This window comes from Pseudoliparis swirei, chromosome 14 (genome assembly GCF_029220125.1).
Source record: "Pseudoliparis swirei isolate HS2019 ecotype Mariana Trench chromosome 14, NWPU_hadal_v1, whole genome shotgun sequence".
In the NCBI taxonomy this organism is placed as follows: Eukaryota; Metazoa; Chordata; class Actinopteri; order Perciformes; family Liparidae; genus Pseudoliparis; species Pseudoliparis swirei.
This window is the reverse complement of record NC_079401.1, coordinates 3,972,543-3,985,952: the sequence shown is the minus strand read 5'-3', so window position 1 is coordinate 3,985,952 and position 13,410 is coordinate 3,972,543. Positions and strand designations below refer to the sequence as shown.

At 49.7% G+C, this 13,410-nt stretch overlaps 1 protein-coding gene across 2 annotated transcripts in view; it reads left to right on the top strand.

Moving 5' to 3' along the window:
• zranb3 (zinc finger, RAN-binding domain containing 3) overlaps nucleotides 1-13,410 on the top strand; it is a 58,088-nt gene that overhangs the window by 12,697 nt on the left and 31,981 nt on the right. For both annotated transcript variants that reach the window (XM_056430914.1, XM_056430915.1), the window contains exons 7-13: nucleotides 488-659; nucleotides 3,961-4,095; nucleotides 7,057-7,176; nucleotides 8,874-8,993; nucleotides 9,866-10,045; nucleotides 10,739-10,912; nucleotides 11,604-12,030. In XM_056430914.1, coding sequence (XP_056286889.1) covers nucleotides 488-659; nucleotides 3,961-4,095; nucleotides 7,057-7,176; nucleotides 8,874-8,993; nucleotides 9,866-10,045; nucleotides 10,739-10,912; nucleotides 11,604-12,030 — 1,328 coding nt within the window. The remainder of the gene's footprint in view (nucleotides 1-487; nucleotides 660-3,960; nucleotides 4,096-7,056; nucleotides 7,177-8,873; nucleotides 8,994-9,865; nucleotides 10,046-10,738; nucleotides 10,913-11,603; nucleotides 12,031-13,410) is intronic.

Here is a 13,410-nt window from a genome sequence, read left to right as displayed (position 1 = left end):
CCGCATCAACACCATTCAGAAGATCGTACACACACAAAAGATAGTGTCGCATGAGCAAAGTCCTTTTCTCTTTGTCATCGTGACGTGGGAGGGAAAAAAGTAGCTGAAGTTGCTGGTTCAAATCCCCGCCTCCTCCCGTAGCAAATCCGAAGTCTAAACATTATTCCACTTCCCCTCAGCGACGACACGTTTAGATACCCACGTGTGAAACTGCGCTTTCTGTTCTCGTCCTCACTTCTTCCAGCCAACACGGCGGCGGGCCAGCCTTTTGTGCGGAGGGCCAGTTCTATTCTAAAAATCCGCCTGGCAGATGAATTGTGAAAGTTGCCGGGCGAGTTTGGGGATAAACCTGCTGCCGTGGCCATTAGACAAAATTGTTTCCCGCTCTGCAAAGTTGCCCCGAAGCAAAAAAAACCTGCAGAGCTGCTGCAGCTCCCAGGTGGGAATGTTTTGAACGTGTGTTTTAAACGTGTGTTTTTCCTCGCAGGTACTTCGGGTCTCGCAGGCAGTGGGACTGCCGCGGCTCGTCCAACCTGGAGGAGCTGCACCGACGGCTGAGCGAGATCATGATCCGCCGGCTCAAGACCGAGGTGCTCAAGCAGCTGCCCCCCAAAGTCCGCCAGCGGATCCCCTTCGACCTGCCGAAGGAGGCCACCAAGGTACGCGGCGGGCGGCGGCGCCCGGCCCCTCGTCGGTCGTCGGGTCGACTCTGCCGATGTTGTTGTTTTCCCAGGCTGAGACAATTGCGTTCGTTACGGACTAATCACGAGTTGATAGTTTTTGTGTGAATGTCAGATAATAATTAGGTGGCGCTCGTAATTTCCCAGAGCCCAAGGTGACATTATCAAATGTCCAGCTTGACAAACGACTCAAACCGTTAATTAACCATCAAAATAGTTCCCCAAGTGAAAAGAAAATATTCTGTTGATGGACTGAATGATTAATCGTTTCAAGCTCTCACACACACACACACACACACACACACACACAAGAATGCCCGGCACAAATTCCAAAAAGCGCGGCGTCTAAATACCCGGTCCCGTGTCACGTCTCGATTAATGGCGATGCGGCGGGTTCACGCTGTTCGGTGAAATTAAATTCTGTTATCTCCGGGTTTGTGTATTTCTCAGCACACGGGAAGCGATTACAGACGATGCATGTTCTGCTTTAACAGCCAACTCGTCACTTCTCCAATTTTCCCGTTCTTACAATTTTGCAAATGTGAATTTCATCAAGGTACCTCTTTTAGACCCGAAGCTAACGTGACAGTGATCCCTGCGGTTCTACCAGCAACACTTTCATCACCTTCAGTCCTGTTGCTGGGAAGATTCTCAATAACACCCCTGTGTCTGTGAGGGGGCTCATCACAAGTCTCTAATAAAAGCTGACCGTGTAAAACACCGTATAATATTCTCTCGTCCGTTTCCGGGCCTGTCGCCTCCCCTCAGCACAAAGCGCATCGAGAGACATCTTTTAGCATCGGGCTTCATGCCAAAGCATTCTCTCTAATTTTTTTTCCTGTCACAGCGTGGCACTGCCCTGATGAAGGAATATAAACACCATACCAAAGTTTTTATCAGTGTATAATAAACAACATTTTGCGTTTTAGGGTGGGTATTCAGTTGGATGCATTCTGCACCCTCACCACTAGATGGCACTAAATCACACACACGGCTCCCGATTTGATTTTGTTTGGATTGGAGATGACAATAAGAGGCCCCTCCTCTTTTTCCAGCTTCTGAAATGTGAGGATTTGCCAAGCGAGCGATTTGAAAGGTGTCGCCTGAGGCTGTGGGAAGTTATGACCATTTGTTTTACTAAAAGCGATGATGCTGGATTTTTCGTCTTTAAAATAAAACAAAAAAACAATCTCCTTGAATGTGAAGGGTAATTAGGAGGCTTAATATGGTCAGTGGTGCCAATTAGGCGGCTAAAAGTATGCTCGGGGGGGGGGTTACGCCATGTCTCGTGGTTGTTCTTGCTCCGCTCTCTTATCTTATACGCAGCAGCGACGCTAAAATATCGGCGGGTAAATGAGCTCCGAGATCATTTGTCGACCCGCCCTCTCCAACGCCATATCTCAGGACCGCAACGAGGGAATTCACTTCAACTTTGGCACAAACATTCTCTCGAACTGATAGGACTCGGGCCATAACTCAAGAAATAATGGGCTAATTATGACAAATTAACAGCGTGAAATGATTAAGTGATTTTTACAGCCCCGAGGCGGCACCCCTAGTTTGGCTTCCTGAGATTAATGCGGCGAGCGTTTTATAAAACCGGTATTTGTCCTCTGAGGAGAATAGACGGGGCACTTTCCCCTCCCGGCTGTAAATGGACGGGTCTGTAAAGAGATGAGCACGGGAGACGTGACGTGGCCGGTTACCCAGAGTCCCTTTGTGCCGCGAGAAACGACAGACACGAACAATACACAGCATGAAAAGGGCGGGCGGGGGGGGGGGGGGGGAGGCCAGCGTTATTTTCCTCCAGACAAACTGCCTTTTGAAGCACAGTTTAGCCGACCGGCGATATCTAACGTACACCAGCACCACTCGCCAGTGCAGCCCTGCCTCCCCACCCCCCCATCTCATTTTACTCCCTAATGACGGCTTTTATCTTCCACAGCAGACACTTTTTATGTCTCTCCTGCCCTTTACGATTTCAGCCCTGGCCTTTTGTCCCCGTTAGTCGAGTGAATATCATCAAGGGCCGAGTGTTTAGCGCCACTCGGTTTTTAGTATTATTTTCCTTTCCCCAGATTCAAAAGCGATCCTAAATTTTTTTGAATAAACATTGAGAGCCGGTCCAAGTCGAGTGAAACACCCGAGGGTGGGAGGGGGTTTGAAGAAGACTGCTTTGCTTTCCCTCATCCGACCGTCCTTGACTTTGTGGATTTTTTTTTTCCGAATGCGATGAAATGCTAATTATTATTTCACTAAATGCTGCAATGTTCCACCGAACGCATCTAATTGGGAAAATAACAACGAAAATGCAGTTGTGAAAGCATCAATTACACGCATGCGCTCGCATTAATAAGGCTTCTCCACCCCCCCACCCCGCTCACTCGTCACCCCGTGTGTGTGTGTGTGCTTCATCACGCGCCGACCACCTCTTCCCTCAGCCGCCATATGGCTTCACAGTTTTGCGTCGTTTTGGTATGCAGCGCTTCGAGGAAGTGTTGCTGAAAATGTGTAAAAAAATAAGTTGATTTTCAGACGGGTGAGAAATAACCTATCATGACAAAGTTGTCTGATGACAATAAAAGTAATATAAATAAGTGACGCCCGTGCTTTAGATTCTGGCCATGCAGCAGTTACTCAAACCCTCAGCCTCGTGTCACATGTTACGCTGCATTGTAGGGAGAAGTATTGGAAAGTGTGTTTTCATCTGTTTTTTATGGTGGTCAGGCATCCACTCCCAACTCTCACCCTTAAATACTTCGCGCCCATCACCTTGAGAGAGAGGGAGAGAGAAAAGAGAGAGAGAGAGAGAGAGAGAGAGACGGGGAGCGTGCGAGACGTCTTTTGATTTATTGTACCGGCCCGGCTGCTTCTCCATCTTCGACCCCGGCTTGTCACACGGCGGCTATAATTGGGAGATGCTCATGACCCACCTAGCTCAGCAGCCCAGGCAGGAGGAGGAGGAGGAGGAGGAGGAGGAGGAGGAGGAGGAGGGAGGGGAGGGGGGTGGGGGGCTTGGGAATTCTCCAGCTTCCTCTATTTTCTCTCCATCTTTTCATTCTTTCTTTCTCTTCCAGGGAAAGTAGGACACCCAGCAGCGCCATTAATTGTTTTGTCCTTTTATATCACCAAAAAAAACACAGTGGAGAGAACAAGGGAGAGAAGGAAAAGGGGAGGATGTGGAGACATGAAGGACGCGGCCTCACTGTGTCCGCTCTCTCTCTCTCTCTCTCTCTCTCTCTCTCTCTCTCTCTCTCTCTCTCTCTCTCTTTGTGCGCAGGAGGCCTCCGCCAGCTTCGCCGAGTGGGAGAGGCTGATGAAGGGACTGGGGTCGGGGGGCGGCGCCACGGGCAACCCCTTCGCTCAGGTCATGGGCCTGGTCACACAGATGTACAAGCAGACGGCCATCGCCAAGGTAATGGGGGAGCAGGTGGCGAGCGAGCATGTCTTGTTTGAACCCCCGGCCTTTTGTCGTGGTCGTATTTCTCTGAATACTACGATTGCCTCAGGACTGTGGGGGGGGGGGGAGGCTGGATTCTTCCTCTGAGCTCAAGAGCTCCCGCATCTGGAAATAAACCCCAACAAATGAAGCTACAGCTCACAGCTAACAACATCCACCTACCAGCACCTCAAGTCTCATTATCACCCACGAATTTATTAAACAACCTTTTACCTGCAGTTTTTTATTTATTTATCAATGCAAACATGCAACTAAAACGTTGGCTCATTCTGTTACTAATATTATTAATTCTGTATTAAAGAGGAAAAAAAATTATAACTTCAACAATGGTAGCTAATATAAGAATATGATACATCTAATTATTATAATAATATGTACATATTCCAAGAGGGGTGTGTTTCATTAAAGATGCTCCTTGTGATGTCAACACACATAACGACCTCCTTTTACAGTTTGTCTTTTAAAGAAAGCTAACGTGAGCCCTCCCCCGTTTCTTTTACAAGCTGTGAGAGAACGGACGCCGTCGCCTCGTTAGCGCCACGCGTCCTGCAGGCCGAGCACCCGAAGGTGCTGAACCTGCGCGGCTCGAACATCCGGCGACACGCAGGCGGGTAAATAGCCCCGAAATTGACGAGTGAGCGGCGTGTTCTATTGTCGGCGCTGCGGCACTTGGCCCGACCGCTCGGCGAGAAGCGTCGCCATGGTAACAGATCCAAATGGTCGACGGTAAAAGCACTTCGACAAAGTAGGGAGTTATAGCCAAGGTATTATTTAGTTTGCGTCCAGCCTGGCATGATTACGCCTCATCTCAAAGTTACACACCCCGCACTGGAAATAGCATCTCCGGGTCGCTGTTGCCATGGGAACTCGGCCGACCTCTCGGTTTGAAGTGACGGCTCTTTTTTTTTTTAATGAGGCAGAATATAAGCGATGTGGGAAAGGTGGCTTGATGCACACAGTGTGAGGAGGGGGGGGGGGGGGGTCGGAGCATCCCGTGGCGATGATCTTAACAAGCGTTTACATTTCCTGCTCCTCAGAAACAACAGTGATCGGTTTACATTCCCGCCGCCAAACGCAGGCGCATCCCTCGCCAATCGTCGGCCACGTTTAATAAACTGGCGGTCCTCTCAATTAGCCGACCCCCCCAGGTCAAGGCAGACCGGAGATAACCTCCGAACGCAATCATCGACTCGCCGCTCGCTCGGCCCGCCTCCGAGCTCGAGTCTTCTTCTGCGCTCGCCGTTGTTTGCTGATTGGGTTTCCGCTCAGTTTAGCCCCCCCCACGAGACCCCCTTTCATTACAAAGCCCCCCCCCCTATCCTCCTCTACGCCGATACACCTGACCCTGTCTCATTTCCTCCCCTGTTGTTTCTACTTCAGAAAACAAACCAAAAGGAAATGCATTCCTTCTTCTTTTTTTTGTGGTGGAATGGTGCGAAATGTTCACACGTCTCCGCCACTGTGACGGGCGTCATGCCCCCCCCCCCCCCCCCCCCCCCGCCTGCCAGTCCGTCTTGGCGTCGGTACCGCCAAACGCCTTTGGGGTATTTTTTTATTATTATTGCTTAACCCGCCAAGCATCTGCTCCCAATTACCCAGAGACGGGACGGCTCTGATGCCGGACTTTAAAGCGAGCTAACCGGGCCGCTATAGACAGCTGACAAGTTTGTGCACTAATTAAACTCGTCGGAAGGAAAGCACGGCGAAGCCCGAGCCGTCGGTAACGAGGACCCCCTCCCCCCACCTCCCAGATCATAACGGGGTCGGCCGGCCTGGCGAGGAGATGTATTATCGGGCGTCGGCTAATTACCGGCAAGGCGAAGCAGAGGTTCTCCCACCAGAGCAGCGCAGGTTGTCAGGTAGGGAGGGATTCACATCACGGAGACAGCCCCCCCCCCCCCACAAAAAAACCTGTCCAGCGACGAGTCTGTTTGACTGGAATCAGATCTCACTATGTCTCGCTCTGTGGTGTTATTCTCTGCCGCGTTTTCCTTCTTTTTTTTTGTGGGGCCCCCCCGAGGCTCCGAGGCTCCGAGCCGAGCCCCGGATGCTCGATGACACGCTCACTCAGCAGAAAGTGGCGGTGACGGGCCGCAGCCGTCACGGCGTGAGCGGCGAGCGGTGGGATGATGGCGACGGACCCGCGGGGCGCCGCGAACTCGCTTGGCTCTTCTGCCGCTTCCTTTTTTTCTGCTTTCTTTATTTCTCTCCCTCCAGACCGTTGGCTTCACGCTGTCAATCGGCTCCTGTTGAAGTCGCACCGCGTTGATCTATCTTCTTTTTTTAAAGCATTTGCGGCTTTTGACTTCATAAATAAATCAAGACTAAGAGAATACCAGACGTTAATAAATAAAAATATCAAAACAGGGTCTCCAATAGGAATAAATAAAACGCACCAGCACCTCCAGAGGGGAGTTGGTGAACTGTGTCACACAACCAGCTGAAGACGTCATCAGAGGCGGCGTGAAAACAAAAAATCTGATCATTTTCTGAAAAACTGTGTGAAAGAGAACCTTTTGTTCCTTTTATGAAGTTTTTGGTGAATTCTGAGATTCATCCAGTTGTCTGCGGAACAAAAGGTGACTTTTATATTATGTCTGGAGAAAAGCAAACGCACCAATCACATCGCCACGAGTTGCGAGTTATTGATTTGCTCTATCTGAGTTGACAAATGCAGCCTATGCCCCCCCCCCCTCGCTCCCGCCCCCCCCTCGCTGTTTTTAAAGTCCGGATCCCCGGCATTCAATAGGGAATCGATCACGCGGAGAGGAATGCCGCGGTGATTAATTGACATCTTCACTGATCCAGCCGACTCCTCCGTGCGTGCGGTCGACCAGTGTGAGGTGAGGGATGCAGCAGCTCTCTTTCATCTGTGTCTATTTCTGTGTGTGTGTGTGTGTGTGTGTGTGTGGTCAGGCGGGAGCTGTGAAGGACTACATAAAGATGATGCTGGAGACGGAGCAGCTGAAGTTCCTGGTGTTCGCCCACCACCTCACGATGCTGCAGGCCTGCACCGAGGCCGTCATCGAGGCCAAGGTCGGGCCCTGACACACACACACACACACACACACACATACACTGGGATTAAACACACAGTTGATTATTTTTGAACAGTGATTACATGAAATGAAACAATAAAACCAATGAAAACATCCGTTTAGTATCTCTAGAGCGACCCGTCCGTCGTCGTCTACGACCTTTTATCCCGTTTCCTCGTTCGTGAAGAATTCTTCTTTCTTTTTCTTTTTTTTTCTCGCACTCTCAGAAAGTAAACTTCAAGCGTCTCATCTCCCGAGACGCGTTTCACAAGTCGTCGCGAGCAAGCGGTCGCTCTTAGCTCGGCGCCTGCGAACCTGTGTGTGTGTGTGTGTCACAGGGGTCGGGGAGGTGTCGTCAAACTGTAATGCAGCGGTGCGACGTGTGATCGCACGTTCCTCCGTGAGACCCTCCCTCTCCGGTGCGTTCGCACTCGGCAATTAACGGAGACGGGGCTCCAAAAAACAGGAGCGCCGCGGTGTTGGGGGGTGGGGGGGGTGACGCGCCGCTCTCGAGGCTCGTTGCCAACCGGTCGTAGGGTTCGCTCTGTTGTGAAGTTGTGAGTGTTTCGTTGTGATGGAAACGGCAGGTTTTGATGCGTGGTGTTATTTATCATTCTTCTTCCTCTCCCTCTCTCCTCGTTCCACCCAGCCGGGGTGCTCGGTTCTCAGCGGGCGCATTTATTTTCAACCTTTTTTCTTCTTTTCTTTAAAAAAATAAAATAAAAAGAAACCTTCATATCCATCCAGCCACAGCTGCGGTGACGCGTCGGGACCGCGGCGTGCGTCCAATCAAAAGAGTGAATTAGCAGCTCCGCCGGGTGTCAAGTTCAGGTTTAACGGGCGCTCGCTCTCTTTGTTTGCCGACATCGTGTTCCGTTATCACCGTCGCTTTCCCTTTTCTTTCAGAGCGGCAGTATTGTTTCCTCCGCGGCGCGTTCATCCACACACACTGAAATGTCTCCCGCGTCGGACGCAGGCGAATGAAACCAGCTTTTCATGTTCCCGGCTTTGTCCGAGGCCGACGCCGCCGCGCTCCCATTCGCACGCCGGGTCGACCTTCAGTTGAATTCAAAGCAGCGTGCGTCATCGACCGCATGAAGCCTCGAGTTTTCAATTTATTTGGAATTTCTGTTACGTGTCAATCACCTTGTAGCTCCGCCTTTAAAGCGTCCCCTGCTTTATGGTCTGTTTGACTCTAAATGACCATAATGTAATAAATGATGACATCATGCTGTAGAGAAGAAGACTTGAAACTAGAGACTGAGACATAAACTCATGTTTACAATGTTTACTGAGGGAATACATCAAGAGAGAAGTAGAGTCACTATATAGACTTCTATACAACCAGAGGAGTCCCCTGGTGGTCAGGAGAGAGAATGCAGCTTTAACACATAATGCATAGAGTTTTATATAACCAGAGGAGTCGCCCCCTGGTGGTCAGGAGAGAGAATGCAGCTTTAACACATGATGCATAGAGTTCTATACAACCAGAGGAGTCGCCCCCTGGTGGTCAGGAGTGAGAACCGGAGGTTGTTCTAGGCTCGTGATGAAGAAGTTAATTTGTCAGTTTGGTCGAAGAAGTTTGAAGGATGCTGACATTTTAAACTGTGTAACGTATATTAGTGCAGCTTTAAAGCTCAAGTTCCATCAGCGGCCCACGTTGCGATCACATGAGTGAACGTTGTGTCGCTGCAGGCCGGCTACATCCGCATCGACGGCAGCGTCCCGTCCTCCGAGCGAATCCAGCTGGTCAACAAGTTCCAGAGCGACCCGGAGACGCGGGTTGCCATCCTCAGCATCCAGGCAGCCGGTCAGGTACTTACTGACACACACACACACACACACTGCAAGCAGACCTTAAAAATATCGAATGTCATCACTTATGAGCTCTCGTATGAACTGGTGCTTTACTTTGGTTCAATAAAAAGGCTTCAAGGTGCATGTTGGTGATATTGATGGCTGCTCTCGGTTGTAGTGAATCCTAATCGACATTCGTGCAAGTCAATAAACGCAGAAAATTATCTTTTTGCTCTTGATAATAAACTTGACATTAATTATTCTGGGGGAGCCGATGTGTGCACGAATGTTTCGCGTTCCAATCAAAGGAAGTAGGAGCTCAAAGCTCTCAGACAGCAATTAGCTCATATTCTAGTTATGGAAAATAAATCAAAAAAGGATTTCACCAATTTACATTTCATTGGACGAGGGCTCGAGTTGGAGTGAATTCAGTTCATTTTGTACAGCCCAAAATCACAAATAAAAAATGTGCTTCAGAGGGCTTTACAATCTGTACACATACGACATCCCTGACCTTTGACCTCATTGCATCAGGAACAACTCAGGAGAAAAAAAAGGTAAGAGCCCTTCAGGAGAGCAACAGACAATCGATGTCACGTGACCAGAATGCAGCGTTACAGTTACGACACGTTCAATGAATATCACAGAAATGATGAATAATGACGCGTAGGCATGGAAAACGATCCAGAGCTTTTTGTGTGAGTCTATTATTTTTGATTTAATTAATTGAAGTGGCCGTGGGACAGACTATAGAGTTGTGGGTAAGTGCAGAGGAGGGTGTAGGACTACAGCTCTGAACTCTGGGTTGTCATGGATTAAGTCCGTTAATCCACTTGGTCGTACTTGCAGAAATGAGCCCCGCTACAAGGTGTGTGTGTGTGTGTGTGTAGGGTTTGACCTTGACCGCAGCGAGCCACGTGGTGTTCGCCGAGCTCTACTGGAACCCCGGCCACATGAAGCAGGCGGAGGATCGAGCGCACCGCATCGGGCAGACGTCCTCGGTCAACGTGCACTACCTCATCGCCAAGGGCACCTTCGACACCGTCATGTGGTCCATGCTCAACAGGAAGGTGCTCGCTCCACGCCGTTATCAAGTTAAAGGGACAGCGCAGGAATATGTTTGAAGTGGCTCTCGTTCTTCAGTGATGTCCTCTGTGACATGTTTCTTTAACCAAAACCAGCAAAAAACATTTTCGATTGATTAAAAGATGTAATACACAGCACTTTGCCACCAGTGTCTGATTTAATACAATACACTTCTATGTTTTTGAGTATTTATTAAATCACTATTTTAAAAGATTTTTTAATGGATGCTAATTTTAAATATATTTAAAAGAAATCCCACGTACCCCCATGTGAGAACCACTGCTATAAGGTTTCTATCCATAGTCGACCAACTAAAATGTATCAACCAATTGAAATGCTGTTTGCTATTATTGGCATATTTTCACCTTTCCGATGGGGAACTGAAGCCGTTATCTTGGTGCCCTTCAAAGCTAGACTCCATTGACATAACCTGTAATTTAACCTCGCCCGCTGCCTCCTACAGGTAGTGTGTGTGTGTTAGTGTGTGACGTTTCTAACACCAAAGTCACATACTAGCTCACAGGCAGTGACCGATGGAGGTTAAATTACAGTTATTGTGAGAGGAGCCTCGTGGTTTTTGATGACACCGCAGAAAACGTTCTTCGGTCTCCCCGCCGGGAAGGACGAAGCAAATGGACCCGAAAGACGGGACTGAGCGTCTCCGCTTTACCCCGCAGGAAATGGTGACCGGCAGCACGCTGAACGGCAGGAAGGGCTACCTGAAGGCCGACGAGGGCGACAAGGACAAGTGGGACTTCCTCAACTTCGCCGACGCGTGGCAGCCGAGCGAGATGGTTCTGCCCGCGGAGCGCAGCGCGGCCGACGCCAAGGACGACGTGTTCTTCACTCACGTGAGGACAAAACCTCCCATGTGGTGTTATGGACTCTGTATGTTCATATCTGTGGAAGCTTTCTCGCGAGGAGGCGTGTTTTGGATGCCCTCGTGGAGACCTCCGTGAATATATATATATATGTGTGTATATTATATGTGTGTGTGTATATATATATATGTGTGTATGTATGTATGTGTATACAGTATATATGTGTTTATATATATATTTATATATATGACGGAGCAGCGCGCGGTAATCGTGAAAGACTTTACATTTTTTTATTGTAATTAACGCAGTGTGATGTTTGTGAGATTTCAAGCACATGACATCAAACACGTTTCACTCAACCACTCCACATCAATCAACACGTGTTAGATTTAGCACAATCAACAAGTTAGTCGCTGCCAGTCGGCGCCGCCTCGAGTGGAGAGACACGAGATGCTACATCTGTGGTTTCTGTTTTTTCACGACATTAATATGGATTTCAGAGGGATTCTTTTAGCCTGTTGAAACAGCCGCGCAAACCCTGTGATCCATATTCATCGGGTCTTTCTTCTTCTTCTTCTTATTATTAACAATCTTAGACTCGTTTATCAAAAGGAGAAGTTAATTGTGATAAAAGTGAGATGTGTGTCGTTGTTACTTTACAGGTGTCGTTTCAAAGTTGTTCTTCTTCTACTTCTACTTCTGCTCCTTCCCCCCCTCTCAGTTTGAGAAAGAGAAGCAGCACGACATTCGTTCCTTCTTCTCCCCGGGCGGCAAGGAGAAGAAGAGGAAGAGAAGGGAAGACGAGGAATCCTCTCCCTTCATCTCCTCGGGGAGTGGCAGTGGGACGACCGCCGAATCGGGCGAGAGGCCCGGCGCCCAGACCCCCCTCTCGCCCGACCACGACTTCTCTCCGCAGCTGAAGAGGCTCCGCACGCCGCAGCTCGGCCGCGGTGTGCGGCGGCGGAGGTCAGCGGCGGCGGCCGCAGGCTCCGCCTCCCCGGTCCCCTCCATGGCCCCGCGAAGGCTGACGGAGCCCCGCCCCCCCGCTGAGAAGTGGGGCTGCGGGTCCTGCACCTACTCCAACAGCAGCCTGCTGCCGTACTGCGAGATGTGCGAGTTCCCGCGCTCGCCCGCCGCCGTCCACTCAGGTAGGACCGCCGCCTAATTATCAACTAAACTTCCTTTTCAGACTGGATCCATCGCAGAACAAAACAACAACGACGTTTCCATCATCTCTGCAGCTGACGCTGAGACCCAGTCATCTCTTTATTTCCCTTCCTGTCAATATCACTCGCAGCAGGCTGTTGACATCATACTTCTGAACAGCATTACAGATTTCACCAGATGGAGACGCATGATAACGGAAGATGGAGGCAGGCTGAAACAGCTCTGCCTGGAGAACATTCTCTCTCTCTCTGTCTCAGTATTATTCTCACCTGTCAACCTAAGAGAGAGAGAGAAAGAGAGAGAGAGAAGGCGTCTCCTGTTACTGCAAACGTCTCGCACAAAGTTGGAAAAGTTGAGCAGGCTCCGGCTGATACCTCTGACAGCCTATGATTGTATCCTGCAAAAGGAGTGTGAGGCGGGGGGGGGCAGGGGGGGGGGTCGTTATGACCTGGCATGCCTGAGGTGCATCACATCGGCTCAGAGAAGAGAGGAAAAAAAAGAAGAAATCTTAAAATGCAATGCGCTTCAGCAGCAGTGATATTAACTTGTTGGGCGTCTTTTTAACGCCCGTCTGTTAAAGTCAGACAAAACATATAACTCCAACTTTGCTCTTCACTCGGCCTCCCACTCAAAATCAAGTGGAAGGGAACAGCGGCAGCAAGAATGCATTAAACGTTGGCAAAGATGACGTCATGGAGCAGCAATAAATCCACGACGGGGCTGGCACGGCGAGGAAGGGTTGGACTGTAAATGGTTTCAAGGTCTCAGGATGCAAAGGTACACGACTAAATGACCACGCCCCTCCCCCTCCTCACAGATTGTCTGACTTTAGTATTTCACAATGCAGTCAGACTTTAAAAAATATATATTTAGAAATATAAATGTTGATTGCATGAAGGACTAATTTGAGTTTACATCCACTTGGCATCCAGTCGTCATCCCTGACCACTTCTCCTTGACATTGATGGGAAATGAGGAAAGGAAGCATCGAAGGGGGCCCCGATTCTTCTTTTTTTTTGCGCGTGCCACAAACACGAATACATTACGTGCGCCTTATCCGGCGTGGCGTTCCATCTCTCACCGCTCTCGTTTTAATAACTCTCAGGTCTCGTTATGCAAATGCGGGATCTATATCGAGTGCGAGTGCAGGGTAAATATTGGATTTTTGCACGCAGCTCGGTCCGGTGGAAGTGAGGAGCGCTGCACTCGGTTCAAACTCGCAGCGCCCCGGCCTTCGAGCGCCACCGGGATTAAAAAAACAAACTAAAACTCGCCCACGCGCTCCTCCCCCACACACAACCACACACACATTTCATCCCCGGCTGCAGCAGATGCTCGATAACTATTCGGCAATCACGCTC